The sequence below is a fragment of the Tiliqua scincoides genome, chromosome 5 (assembly GCF_035046505.1).
Source record: "Tiliqua scincoides isolate rTilSci1 chromosome 5, rTilSci1.hap2, whole genome shotgun sequence".
In the NCBI taxonomy this organism is placed as follows: domain Eukaryota; kingdom Metazoa; phylum Chordata; class Lepidosauria; order Squamata; family Scincidae; genus Tiliqua; species Tiliqua scincoides.
The window spans coordinates 132,540,468-132,553,911 of record NC_089825.1 but is presented as its reverse complement, the minus strand read 5'-3'; the positions used below and the strand labels follow the sequence as shown (position 1 = coordinate 132,553,911).

Here is a 13,444-nt window from a genome sequence, read left to right as displayed (position 1 = left end):
GCTGCCAACCATGAGTGTACTTTTCGGATTGCTCCATTTAAAAAAGGAAATTGCTGAGCTGGAAAACGTGCAAAAAAGAGGGGAAATCAGCATGATGACAGGGTCATGCAGTCAGGGAGTCAGGGGAGGCAGAGCCTCACCAGACACAACAAGTAAATAAAAATGAAGCCCATGGACCAAATAAGTTCTTTTAAAAAAAAAATCCTTGCCTTTCTGTGCTGCTTCTTTCTTCTCCAGCATAGTTACTGAGAATAAGAAGCAAAGATACCCATTATAACACTCAGGGAAGCAACCAGGAGCCAATTCATTGTAATCATGACTGGCTGGGGACACACAAGTAAAGTTCCAGTGTCAGCAATTTCTGGGGAGGCAGCAGGAAGAGCGGCCTCCAGCAGTTAAGGCTGTACTCATGGGTGTCTTCCCATCCAACAAAAATAAAAGCAGCAAGAAGAGTTACCTCCATTTTTTTTAAAGCCATATAAAAACAGGCAGGCTGTGCAATGGACTTGCTCTCTAAGGGCCCAATCCTGGAGAATGTGCGCTGGCTCACCGCTGGCGAGCAATGTTGCAAAGGTGCAGTAAGTCATGCCTATTAGTGCCAGCCCAGCAGTGGGGCTGGCCTAGCGTGAGCCCACCCTGGGCCAGCGGTCATCGGAGGCTGGCAGAACCCCTCCCAGAGCTTGCCTGGAGCACTGGGAGGCAGAGAGGTGAATGGGGGCATGGGGGCATGGGGGCATTCCAGGGTGGGGGGAAGGTGGGGAGAAGGCGTGACGGGGGAGGGAGTGGGGCAGGAGGGGAGCAGGACTGGCAGAGCTCAGCTCCACCAGATCCATAGCCCCATGTTGCGCCTCGCAGCCTAACACAAGGCATCTTTACTCTGCAACAGCTAAATAGCCAGAGCAGAGTTGAATAGCCCCATTGAGGAGCCGCTTACCTTACTTGGGAGAAGGGAGCGAATGTCCCCTTTCCCCAAGGAGGCATCAGGAGATGCCAGCAGCTGCCCAGCCCTCTCAGGATGCTGTGACAGCCAATTTGGTTCTGTGGCAGCCCTGGGCATTGGGCAGCTCAGGATTGGGTTACCCAGCACCAGGAGAGGCAACTTTTCAGCTGCCTCATAGGCTGTGTCACTGAGCTCTCCATCCCAGGGGGGGTAAGAATGTATTGTAAAGATTGAACTTAAAGGGGGAGGGAGGGGGAGGTTGAGTGTGTATTTTCTCCTCGGGCCAGAACCTCACCACATGTCACCACAAGATGACACTTTTCCAACAGACGAGAAGCACAGTTGTCGCCCCTTGCTAGATTCTTTCATGTGTTTGCAATCAAAATCTGAAAGGAAAAAAAAAAAAGACTGTTCAAGTGAGACTTGATAATAGGCATGGGAGAATTTTGCGTTCTTGAAAGTCATTGCCATGGGAATTCGTGCAGAACTGAAGCATCTTCTGTTCTGCAAGTTCAGGGGAAAATAAAGATGGTGAATCTTATTTAGATCATTACAGCCTTACTATAGCTTAATTAATGGAAACAGATTTAGGCAATCCACTGTGTCTTGGAATGAAATTTCTCATGTGAATTGTTTGGAAAGTGTACAAGCTGAGTCTTTGAAAATGCAGAAGAACTACCAGACCCTTCTTAAAGACATTTTGATCATTGCACAGAACAAAGAAAGCCAAACGCTATATCCTTTTTAAAGCAGTTAAATGTACTTTCTTCATTCATTGACTTTAAGGTTCTAAGGGTTCTGGTGAACACAGCAAACCCCTGCGATATGGATCATCTTTAAGGGATTTGAGCACCATTTAAGAGCACCCATTTAAGGATTTGTGCCATGTACATTGAATTATTCAGGTAAGAATTATTCTGCAGGTTTGTTATATTATTTGCAGAATTTCAGTGTGCAAAAACTGGATTTTTTTTTTTTTGCAAGATGTTGAAAACCCTCCCGTAGAACATTCTGTCACCTCTGCCAGTTTTTATGGCTGTTCTTTTCTTTTATCCAGGATGTTGTGGTATTAATTGAAATTATTGTGGAATGAAGTTCTTCTGCAGATAAGCAATGACATGAATTATGTTCATTCACACAAACTGAATATAAGTCTGTTTTTCTAACCTGTCAAATGAGATGGGGGTTCTAACCCACTAGTAAACATTTGTGATCAGGATCTTAATAGAAATCCACATACAGGCTATCTTGACTTTTCTTTACAATGTCTGATTTTGGATCCTCTCTTTATTAAATGAATTACATATTGTTGTAGGTTTCCAGTTTATTTGAGAATAATACATCAGCAAGACTATTATTTTTTTTATAATAAAAAAATTGTTATATTTTGGTTCTAATCCCTTCCTTTTTTGTTTCATTCCATTTATTCTTCCCCTCCCATCCTAATTGCAGTTGAATATGAAAATTATCGGTTTGCAATCTGACAATGGCCAGGAATGTCAGAAGCATTTTCATCACAGTTAGCTCTTCCTTCCATTTGTTATTTTTAACTGTTGCCTTTGAGGATCAATCATATATTTTAAAAGGTTTAATTTTTGTCATATATCTACAACACTACATTTTCATTTATATCTACAACACAACACTTTCATTTCTACAAATGAAAGGAGCAAATACTAGAGGCATTCACTCTCAAAGATCAGAAATTATTTGTGCCATTTTCCCTTCTTCATCAGCCTAAGGTGGCATCATCCTTTACAAAAAGTATCCTCCTTTTGTGAGTCTGCATGAAGCTTTGGGACATTGTGAGCCATTTCGGACGGCTCTTTTGCTGTGTCGGAGATCATGAATGCATCAACAGTGACTGAATTTATCCTACTGGGGATTCCATTTCTACAGGACTTGCACAGAGTGTTCTTTGTCGTGGGTATATTGATGTACATCACAACCATTGCAGGTAATGGGTTCATTGTCGTAATCATAGCCATTGAACCAAAGCTTCAAACACCCATGTACATCTTCCTCGGCAACCTCGCATTTTTGGAGATCTGCTACACCACCACTGTGGTACCAAAGATGCTACAGACCTTTGTAGAAACACAGACCACTATTTGTTTCTTTTGTTGCATGGTCCAGTGCTTCTTCCACTTTCTTTTGGGTGCTACAGAGCTTTTCATCCTCACAGCCATGTCCTTTGACCGGTATTTGGCCATTTGCAAACCACTTCAATATCCAATGATCATGACCAATTCTGTTTGCATTCAAATGTCCATAGCCACCTGGTATGGTGCATTCCTCTGTTTGTTTTTCCAATCTGTTTTTGTGTGGAGGTTGCCTTTCTGTAAGTCTAACATTATTGACCATTTTTATTGTGATATTGGTCCTCTCTTGAGTCTAGCCTGTGCTGACACTCACCTCATTGAGTCTCTGGGATTACTCAGTTCTGTTTCCATTATTATCACAACCTTGATCCTCAGCATTGTGTCCTACATCTTTATTATCTCCACCGTCCTGCACATTCCCTCAGCCGTGGGGCGCAAGAAGGCATTCTCTACCTGCACATCTCACCTAATTGTGGTTTCCATATTGTATGGAGCTCTCATCTTCATGTATGTGAGGCCTGATGTCCATTCCTCATCTCGATTTAGCAGGGTAGTAGCTGTCCTGAATACATCCCTCACTCCAATGCTGAATCCCTTCATATACACTATCAGGAACACAGAGGTGAAAGAGGCTGTCAAGCAGACAATCAAAAGGAATAAAGGTTTCCTGAAATATTTGCTAAATGTATTCAAAAAACACGAATAGGCAGAACTGCTGTTGTGAGTATAAATAGTAGGATCCCCATTTCAGATTTTCATTCTAGGGCACAAGATCACCATTATAATGTAGAAGTTAAATTTGTAGCATTCTTATTTATTTAAAAGATTTATATACCACTATTCCATACTCAAAGCAGTGTAGAGCAGCAGGAGTGCAGTATTAAATTTAAATTGGTACCACATTTAAATTGGTACATTCAAGTTTAAATTGTTTAAAAGCAATACACTGTGATAGGGGTTACATTTTTTACACCATTGGGTATGCTAAATGGTGAGTATGTTAAGAGAGTTGCAGGAAAGAATTAGTGCTTTTATCAGTGTTTGATATGGACAAATTATATACACTTCCACATGCTTTCCACATGCGCTGTCCACATGCGCTGCCTCCGACACATCCTCGGCATCACCTGGCAGGACAAAGTTCCAAACAACCCAGTCCTGGAACGTGCTGGAATCCCTAGCATGTATGCACTGCTGAAACAGAGATGCCTGCGTTGGCTCGGTCATGTCGTGAGAATGGATGATGGCTGGATCCCAAAGGATCTCCTCTATGGAGAACTCATGCAAGGAAAGCGCCCTACAGGTAGACCACAGCTGCGATACAAGGACATCTGCAAGAGGGATCTGAAGGCCTTAGGAGTGGAACTCAACAGATGGGAAACCCTGGCCTCTGAGCGGCCTGCTTGGAGGCAGGCTGTGCAGCATGGCCTTTCCCAGTTTGAAGAGAACTTAGCCAACAGTCTGAGGCAAAGAGGCAAAGAAGGAAGGCCCATAGCCAGGGAGACAGACCAGGGACAGACTGCACTTGCTCCCAGCATGGAAGGGATTGTCACTCCCGAATCAGCCTTTTCAGCCACACTAGACGCTGTTCCAGAACCACCATTCAGAGCGCGATACCAGAGTCTTTTGAGACTGAAGGTTGCCAACAACAATATACACTTCATTTATCTATACTCTAATTTGATACTTTACAAACTGCATACATATAAACAACATTCATGTTTTCTTTGTATTTGATGTAAATAAATCAGAATTGAGCTTATTTTTTTTTAATCATTTCTGTACTAAAAAAAAATGTCTTCACATAAATATCCAGTCAAAAAAGAACACTTTTAATTTCAATGCAAAAATTACAATCCAATCCTATGGTTAGGCTTGGCAGCACTGCGAATGCAGCAACAATGCTGGGTGTTGTAAAAGTGCCATAAAGCACTTTTCAACACTCAAGTAGTACGTGGCACTGGCAGGATTTCCTGCACCAAACCACAGGGGCCAAGTCCCATCCAATGGCCACTGGTGAATGTTGTGCTTGGGGGTGAAGAGGCATGGGATAGTTGGTGGAGGGTGTTTCGTAGTTGGGAAGGGGATGTTTCTGAGTAGGGGAAGGTGGAACAGGGGTGCATCAGACACAGGGGTGGACCGTGATGGCATCCACTACATCCTAACCCCCATCCCGGGTCTGCTGGCATTACATGGGGTGCTGGATTCTGTGTCTTCCAACTGGCTGGCGCCAAATTCGAGTAGCCCATTGAGCACCCTGGGGTGCTTACACAGGGCAAGGGAACAAATATTCCCTGAGCCCGAGGAGACCTCCCACGTGCTCAAATCCAATGCTGGATACAGCATGGGCCGGGCAGCTCCTCTGCACCAGCATGGGATAGGATTGGAGTGCCCAGTACCTACTAAATGATTCCACTTGAAACCAGAGAAATGTATAGCACTTATTTTGGGTGGGGCATGCCTTCATTGTTTTCACATACACTCATGGGAAAATTTCACCATTTCACATCTTGATAATTTATCTTATTCTATCGCATGTATGCTCCAGACTTATTATGGGTGTACTCGGGTCAAGTTCCACATGGGAAGGAATCTAGGCTTATTAAATGGTTTTTTTAAAAGCACCATCGCTCTTGTCATTTGAAATTATATACGTTTGGTGGCTGTTTTTAACCAACTATTAGCGTTAAGTCCTCCGTTTGTTCGTGTGTTGGCTTGGAGTGAAAAGAGCAAGCAAAGCAAAAATGACTCCCTGAACTAGTCTACCTAGAAATACAGTCCCTATTGCTAGCTGCTTAGATTGCGCAAGGGATCCCGGTCCTCGCAGTTACTGGAGAGTACATGGGTATGCTTTCCACAAACCAGCTCTAGATTTCATGGAAGATCTGGAAGAAACGTACACGAGCAGGTCTAAGCTTGAACTCAAGTAAACTGTTGTGGAGTTACCTGATTGAGGTTGCAATCCTATACCCCTTGCCCTGGGAGCAAACCCCATTGATCGCAGTGGAATTTGCTTCTGAGTAGACAAGCATAGGATTGCACTTTAAAGGACAGTTTCTCAGTGGCCGTCAACTTTTTCATGCCGCAACCCCCATAAATAAATAAATAAAGTATGCGACTGGGGACCTACTGTTGATCCCCTCCTGGGATGAGATCTGCCCACTCCAGCCCTGTCCCCATCCAGCCCTGCCCTGCTCAAGCTGATGACTAGCCCCACCTGCTGTGTTCAGGCTGTGGTATGGCCAGGCCTGCTGGTTCAGCTTCCCCAGAGAGTGGAAGCCCAGTGAGGATGCCGTAGGAATGCTGGGCTGGGGGTCATGCAGGGTAAGGTTAGGCAAGCTCAGACAAAAATGAAGGATCCTGAGTGCTGGTGGCAGTATCTACAGCCTCTTTCAGTGCACCTTTGCACCATAAGCCCATTGGACTTTACTTTTGACTTCCAAACTACTCCTCCTCAGACCGCAACCCCACAAATGAGGCTTTGGGACCCCATTGGGGTTCCAACCCCAAGGTTCAAGAACACTGGTATAGTAGAACTGGCCACTCCATCCTACCCCTTTATTCAGAGACCGGGCTGCCCAGTCAGTTAGTGCAAGCTCTTCTCAGTAGGAGGGCTGGCTACATCAGACATGCAGAGGGACCCAATTCCACGTCCAGCCCATGACTATCAGGGAATGGCGTAGGATAGAAGCTGTTGCAAGAACACATCCTAGTAGCATTCTGAACCTGTACAGAAGCTTCTGGGGAGTCAGAAGAGAGCAGGATGAAGAGACCACCAGAAAAGAAGGGCATCATTACTACAGTATGTGTGGGAACTGCTAGGACAAGCCTGTGCTCAGAAGTAAGTCCCATCATGTTCAATGAGGCTCATTCCCAGGAAAATATGTGTAGCACCCAAACTTTCCAGTGCTGTGGCCCACCTTGCCTTCTGCGGTGGGTCACAAAACTGCTGGCCAGAATGACTTACCAGGAGCCTCCAGAGTACTCTTCTAGGTTGTGCCCGGCCCACCACCCACTCAGTTGGACTTCACAGACATCAAAATGGCCTGTAGAAGCATCCAGAAGTGAATTCTGGTCAAACTGGAAGTTACTTCCAAAAACAGGCAGCTGCTTCCAAATGCTTCTGCATGCCATTCTGAGATCCATGGAGGTCAATAGATTGGGTTCGGGGCTCAGAATGTCCCAGGCTTCTGGAGGCTTCTGATTAGCCATTCTTGCCAGCAGCATTGCTGGACCGTTTTCCAGAATGCTTCTATTCAGAGTCAAGCCAGCACAAGGGCAGGCGGAAGGGCTCACCTTATTACCCATGAGCTTGCAGCCCACACTTTGGGAAAAGCTGATGTATAGGACTGCAGACTTTGTGCTCTAAAAACATGACTGTAGATCAACTGAGCCTGGTGACACTGGGTCCCCTATCCTCAGAATCTGATGCACCAGTGTGATTTTTGGGCCTGCTTTCTAGCAAATGATGTTTTGTTTTAGAGAGGGCTCAGCTGATACACTTATACATCTCCAGACCAGGCCACAGACCACGGGAAAACATAGCTCCCCATGGAAATGAACCTGCAGAGTGCAAGCCCCCCAATGTGGCTCAAACTAGTTTGTCAAGCAAGATGCGAGAGGGAACTTGTAGCTCCTCCCCTTTCAAGGTCCACCTGGGATTATCTGCATCTCAAGGGGTTTGATCCCATTTTAACGTTGCTCAATGCTTTATGCAAAGCCAGGAATGTTTTGGCTTCTACTTAAACCCTAAGAGTGTCTCACTCACCGTGGACCAATTTCTTGTCCCAGCACACAGTGTCCTGTTGAGATCCAGCCCATCTTTCAGCTATGCCCTCCTTATTACAGCTTCTTATTGCTCTGGCTGCCTCCTCCTCCTGTACACTGGGTTTGAAATTTTCATTTGGTTCATCTTGCTAACTGTGAGTTGTTGCTTCTTCTATCTCAACTATTTATCTGTTCCCCTCCCCCCTTTGCAGGTACCCTTTCACAGCAGGTGGCTCTGACCCAATCAGAGCCAGTACTGAAAAAACCAGGAGAACCCCATACACTGACCTGTGCCGTCACCGGCTTTAATATTAACAGCCAGTGGATGAATTGGATCCGGCAGAAGCCTGGGGAAGGACTGGAATGGCTCGTTCACTATTATAACACTGCTTCCGGGCACAGTTTTTATTCCGCTGCAATCCAAGGGCGGTTCGCGGCCTCCAAGGACAGCTCCAACTTCTACCTGCAGATGAATGTCCTGAAGGAGGAAGACACAGCCGTGTATTACTGTGCGAGATACACAGTGAGAGGGATTTTACTAGAACTCAGCAGAAAACCCTTCTCTGAATTAACTCTGGGGGCAAGTTCCCCAAGGGGGAGCTCGAGTGCCACAAATCAGAAAAAATGCCTATAAAAGGTACAGTCTAGTCTGGGTTGCAGAGAAAGGATGACCCCTGAGGGATTTTCCTCCAGATCAGCACATAGTGAAACCCTGGTGTTCAGCAAATGAGGTTCTAACAAAGGCAATGTACATGTGACCAGTTTATTCTCCTGCATTTGATCTCCTTTTAAAGGGAGAGAATCATGTGTGAATAGACACCCCAAAGCTTTTTCCTAATTTCCACCACTGGGGACTTCTGTACTGATTTGAAGAAAGTAACTTATTTCCACTTCAATCGGAAGACAGAAAAAAGTTCCTGCTTCACTAAATTAAACATGTCTTCCATATTTTCTGCTTCACATATTACAGGACAGACGTTTTGCTCTGCTTTGAGAATAACAGATCGAGGAACAGAACTAATAAAGTACCATTAAAGTCTCTTCCAACTTTCTGCCCCCATTACTGTCTCCTTGCTAACCTTCAGACCCCCCACAAAGTCTGTCCTGCTCTTCAGTAGCTTCAGTGGCTTGGCATGGCCACTTGGACACTCCTTTTACCTGCTGTTTTTAATGTGCTTTTAATCTGCTGGATTAGTCTGTGCCGCTATCTCGGCTGTTATATAATTCCCTATGATTTTTATGCACAAAAATATAAGTCATTTTACTGCAAGCTGCCTCTAAGCTTTGTTTATGGTGCTGAAAAGACTAAAATAAACTCAATAAATGCATAAATTTAAACCCCAAATTATTTCATTCCATTGATATGGGAAGTAATTTTTCTGGTCCAACCAGAGAATAATGTACAATGTGTATACACAAAGCGATATAGATCACCAATATAGATCATCGGTCATGTCGTGAGAATGGATGATGGCCGGATCCCAAAGGATCTCCTCTATGGAGAACTCGTGCAAGGAAAGCGCCCTATAGGTAGACCACAGCTGCGATACAAGGACATCTGAGAGGGATCTGAAGGCCTTAGGAGTGGACCTCAACAAGTGGGAAAACCTGGCCTCTGAGCGGCCCGCTTGGAGGCAGGCTGTGCAGCATGGCCTTTCCCAGTTTGAAGAGACACTTGGCCAACAGTCTGAGGCAAAGAGGCAAAGAAGGAAGGCCCACAGCCAGGGAGACAGACCAGGGACAGACTGCACTTGCTCCCGGTGTGGAAGGGATTGTCACTCCCGGATTGGCCTTTTCAGCCACACTAGACGCTGTGCCAGAATCACCTTTCAGAGCGCGATACCATAGTCTTTCGAGACTGAAGGTTGCCAACATATAGATCACCAAAGGCCTCTGATGCTTGCCTTTTATCCTAAGTGATAGGAAAATGCAAGGCCCATTTCCTGTTTAAATTCACTGAATGCTCACCCACCCCCAGTCACATTCACAGACACAACCCTTGTGTGTCTGTAGTCACTTTCCAGTCAACCTTTGCAAAGCAGAGAAAAATGATCCTTTGGTTCCCATTTCTTTTCTTTTCAGCAGTCATCAGAGGTAATTAATTGTTCGTCCCAAGTTATAACTGGCCAGCAAAAGACATTCACATTGTAAGGATTGAACAGTGTTATAATATCTCTTTTTTTTCTAGTTGCTGAATCACAAATCCAGCTGGTGGAGTCTGGAGTGGATGTGAAAAAGCCCGGGGAGTCCCTCCACCTCTCCTGTAGGGCCTCTGGGTTTACCTTCAGCAGCACAGATATGCAATGGGTGAGACAGGCACCCGGGAAGGCACTGGAATGGATTGCATGGATAAAGAGTGATGGGAGTACGCAATACTATGCTGACATCACCAAAGGCCGTTTCACCATCTCCAGGAACAATCCCTCCAACATGCTGTATCTGCAAACGAACAGCCTGAAATCCGAGGACACGGCCACCTATTTCTGTGTGAGAAACACAGTGAGGGGAAGTGAATCTGAAGTCAGACAAAAACGCTCCTTTTCTTCTGGCAGCTCTCCAAGATGATTCAGTTGCCGGTTACTGGATAAAGAAATGTTTATGAGACAAAGGCTGCAATCCTAACCACGCTTTCCCGAGAGGAAGCCCCATTGAACAAAATAGGACTTATTTCTGAGCAGACCTGGTTGGGATTGTGCCCAAAGACTGATACCAATGGCTGACTTGCTGTGGATTAAACTTCATCCGTTTAAGTGGTGCAACCCAAGCACTTCCCTTGGTGGGCAAGAAGAAATCTACAGTCCAATTCTATCCATGGCCAGCCTGGCGGGTGCAGTGGAGCTTGTGCAGCCTCTACTGCAGCCTGCGGGCTGGCCGGAGACCACGGCCAAGCAGAGAGTAACAGAATTCTTACTGATCTACTCTGCCACACCGTACTTCACCATGGGTCTTACTTGGATCTGTGCCAGTTCTTTGGTTGGTGCAAGTCCAAGTAAACCCGAGGGGGTGTAGCAAGGCCAGTTGGCAGGCACAGGGTATTAGTAGTGCCACTGCTGCCAATACGAAGCCCCCACCCTCTCCAACATGTCTCCCAGTGACCCCGATTCCTGACACAATCCTCCCTCTCTTCACCTCCCAGCCCACAGGCCACTAATATTCCAACTCACTTCCACCAGCAATAGCTGGGTGCTCCAATGGCCCACCTTTTCTGACCTTTCACGCTGTTGTCTGACTGCTCATGTTTTCATTACAACTGGAGCTCTGATAGACCTCCCAGTTTGTTCCATCAGCATAGGATTAGATTTGTTCCATAGGATTGGACTCCTAGAGATGCACTTTGAGATTACTCTATGATAGGAGGAGGTTCTCTATGAGAATTGAGCCATCTGGTTCATATTACTGAGGAATTGAGTCAATTGCTCATTTCAAATGAGTTTCTCTCCCCCCCCCCATAGATTAAAACTTTCAGACATAAGGCGAGTTCAAGTGAACAGAGGAAGTAGGTTGTACTACTGAACAGCTGAAGGTATCAGCATGGTGAAAAGATCTCTCTTGGTTGTGACTAAGTGTGAAGTAGGACGGGGAGCCCCCCCCCCCCATGATCACTGATAGTTTTCTTGACCCTGAAGCCTGATGATGTGAGCCAGGAGGACAGGAGGAGACAAGAACAGGGGAGATACATATAAAGAGCTCTTCTTGGTCCTTGGAACCATACTGCCTTTCTCCTATCAGTGTAATTTGCCAGATTAAAGACAGAACTACAAACACTATTCCAAGAAATCCTAACTAAGTGAAAACCCCATTGGAGGAGGAAGGCTGATGCTTTGTCGCAGAGTCCCTGCACGTGTGCAGCCCCTGCTTGGGAGCAGAAGATTCTAGATTCAGACTTCAGGCAGGGATGGCAAAAGCTCCTGTCTTTTGACCTGCAGAGCCCTGCCAGTTGAGTAGTTAGAGGGCCAGTTAACTGGCTCATTGGAAAGCATCTTGCTGGTGCTTCAAATCAGGAATGTCTGAAAGCTCAGTCTGAACTGGGCTGCCCATTCCACAATCCAGTAGCACCAAAATGGCTGCCGCTATATCCTGAGCAGGCCAAGAGGCAGCTGGACATCTCCTTGAGGTCTGGTTAGTCAGTCACTGCAGCTAAATCACTGGAGTGGAACTGAGTAGCCCTGTGTAGGACTTTCAGGCCAGGGATGGGGTTAGGATATGGCGGAGAGGGGTTTCTAGCATGCTTGGGTCAATAATGGGATTGGTAATAATTGGACTGTTGATTTATGCTTTTTGCTATTGCATTACATGTCTTTGTAACTGTTGTCTTAAGCCTTCTTCGCCCAGCCCTGCACAAATCCATAATCAAGCGCAAGTTAGTCGTTATTTGATGCCGCATGCTAGAAGCGTCAGAATATGAGATTTTGACTGCAATCCTAACCAATTTTCCAGCACTGACATAAGGGCAATGCAACTCCAAGGTAAGGGAACAAACATTGCCCTACCTTAAGGAGGCTTCCATGATTGGCCTCCAGCTGCAGGATGCAGCACATGCCCCACTGGCACAGCTATGCCAGTGCTGGAAAGTTGGTTAGAATTGCGCCCTTTGATGTTGAAGGCTAGGAATGGGGCAGAATTGGAAAAGTTGCCAGAGGGGCGAATAATGTTAATAACCATCATGTTCAGAATGGAGACAGCTTTGAGGAAGAGTCAGTGGTTGTAGGTCTTAAGTAGATGAAAAGTAGACTCCATCTTGACCCCTGGACAAACTCAGTATGGCAACATTCTCAATTCTGTCCAGAAACAAGCTCTGTGTGTGAAATATGCAAGGAATAGCTGGAATCAAGGACTACAGAAAGCAGTCTGAACTGGCTAAAGAAATGTCAGCTAGAGGATAGTAACTGAAATTATGCAGCAAAATATGACTATATATTGGAACTGGTTGTGCATCCTAACCGAGTTCCCTCACTCCCGGGGAACAGCTCTCCTTGCCAAATCCACCTTTCAACTCAGCCATCTTTATTTACATCACTTGAGAATGTGGGCTCAGAAATGGAGGGCTTCCCTCTTTCTGCCACAGGAGCATGAAATAGACTGCATTCTGCCTGATACTATTGTCTTGTGCGAGCACAAGCTGTTGTAGCAGCCTCAGTATCCATGGAGCAATTGGATCTCCATTTCCTTAGGGGAAAGCTTTTCTGATAGGTTCCACCTCAAGGCAACCCTGACATTCTCCCATGTCTAAGGGCACCATCCTAACCAGGTCTACTCAGAAGTAAGTCCTATTTTGTTCAATGGGGCTTACTCTCAGGAAAGTGTGGTTAGGATTGCAGCCTAAGGGTTCAATCCTATCCAACTTTCCAGCTCCAGTGTAGCCACGGTGCAGTCCCACGGTCAGGGAACACATGTTCCCATACCTCAAGAATGCCCCAGTGACTGCCCCTCCAACACAGGATGCAGCACACACCCCACTGGCGCAAGTGCACCACTACTGGAAAAATGGATAGGATTGGGCCCTAAGTCAGGTTGCACTTCATTGCCCAAGATCCATTCCCTGCATGGGCACACACTGAAAACCATTGCGAATCTGCTCCACATTCAGCCAGATGCTATCCTGAAAATGGCACAACAGAAGAACCACACAATGTCT

The 13,444-nt window shown here is 45.8% G+C and overlaps 1 protein-coding gene across 1 annotated transcript; it reads left to right on the top strand.

The window, feature by feature from the left end:
- Positions 1-2,785: 2,785 nt before the first annotated feature.
- Positions 2,786-10,397, top strand: LOC136653595 (olfactory receptor 6X1-like). Its single transcript, XM_066630485.1, has 4 exons — positions 2,786-3,704; positions 8,022-8,318; positions 9,998-10,296; positions 10,362-10,397. Exons 1-4 carry the CDS (start codon positions 2,786-2,788, stop codon positions 10,395-10,397), a joined length of 1,551 nt encoding a protein of 516 aa, XP_066486582.1.
- Positions 10,398-13,444: the final 3,047 nt, after the last annotated feature.

Excerpts from the sequence above, each read along its gene's own strand:
- LOC136653595 (XM_066630485.1), top strand. The coding sequence starts at position 2,786 with ATGAATGCATCAACAGTGACTGAATTTATCCTACTGGGGATTCCATTT. Across the intron at positions 3,705-8,021 it reads GACAATCAAAAGGAATAAAG|GTACCCTTTCACAGCAGGTG; the intron begins GTTTCCTGAAAT and ends CCCCCTTTGCAG. Across the intron at positions 10,297-10,361 it reads ACACGGCCACCTATTTCTGT|CTCTCCAAGATGATTCAGTT; the intron begins GTGAGAAACACA and ends TTCTTCTGGCAG.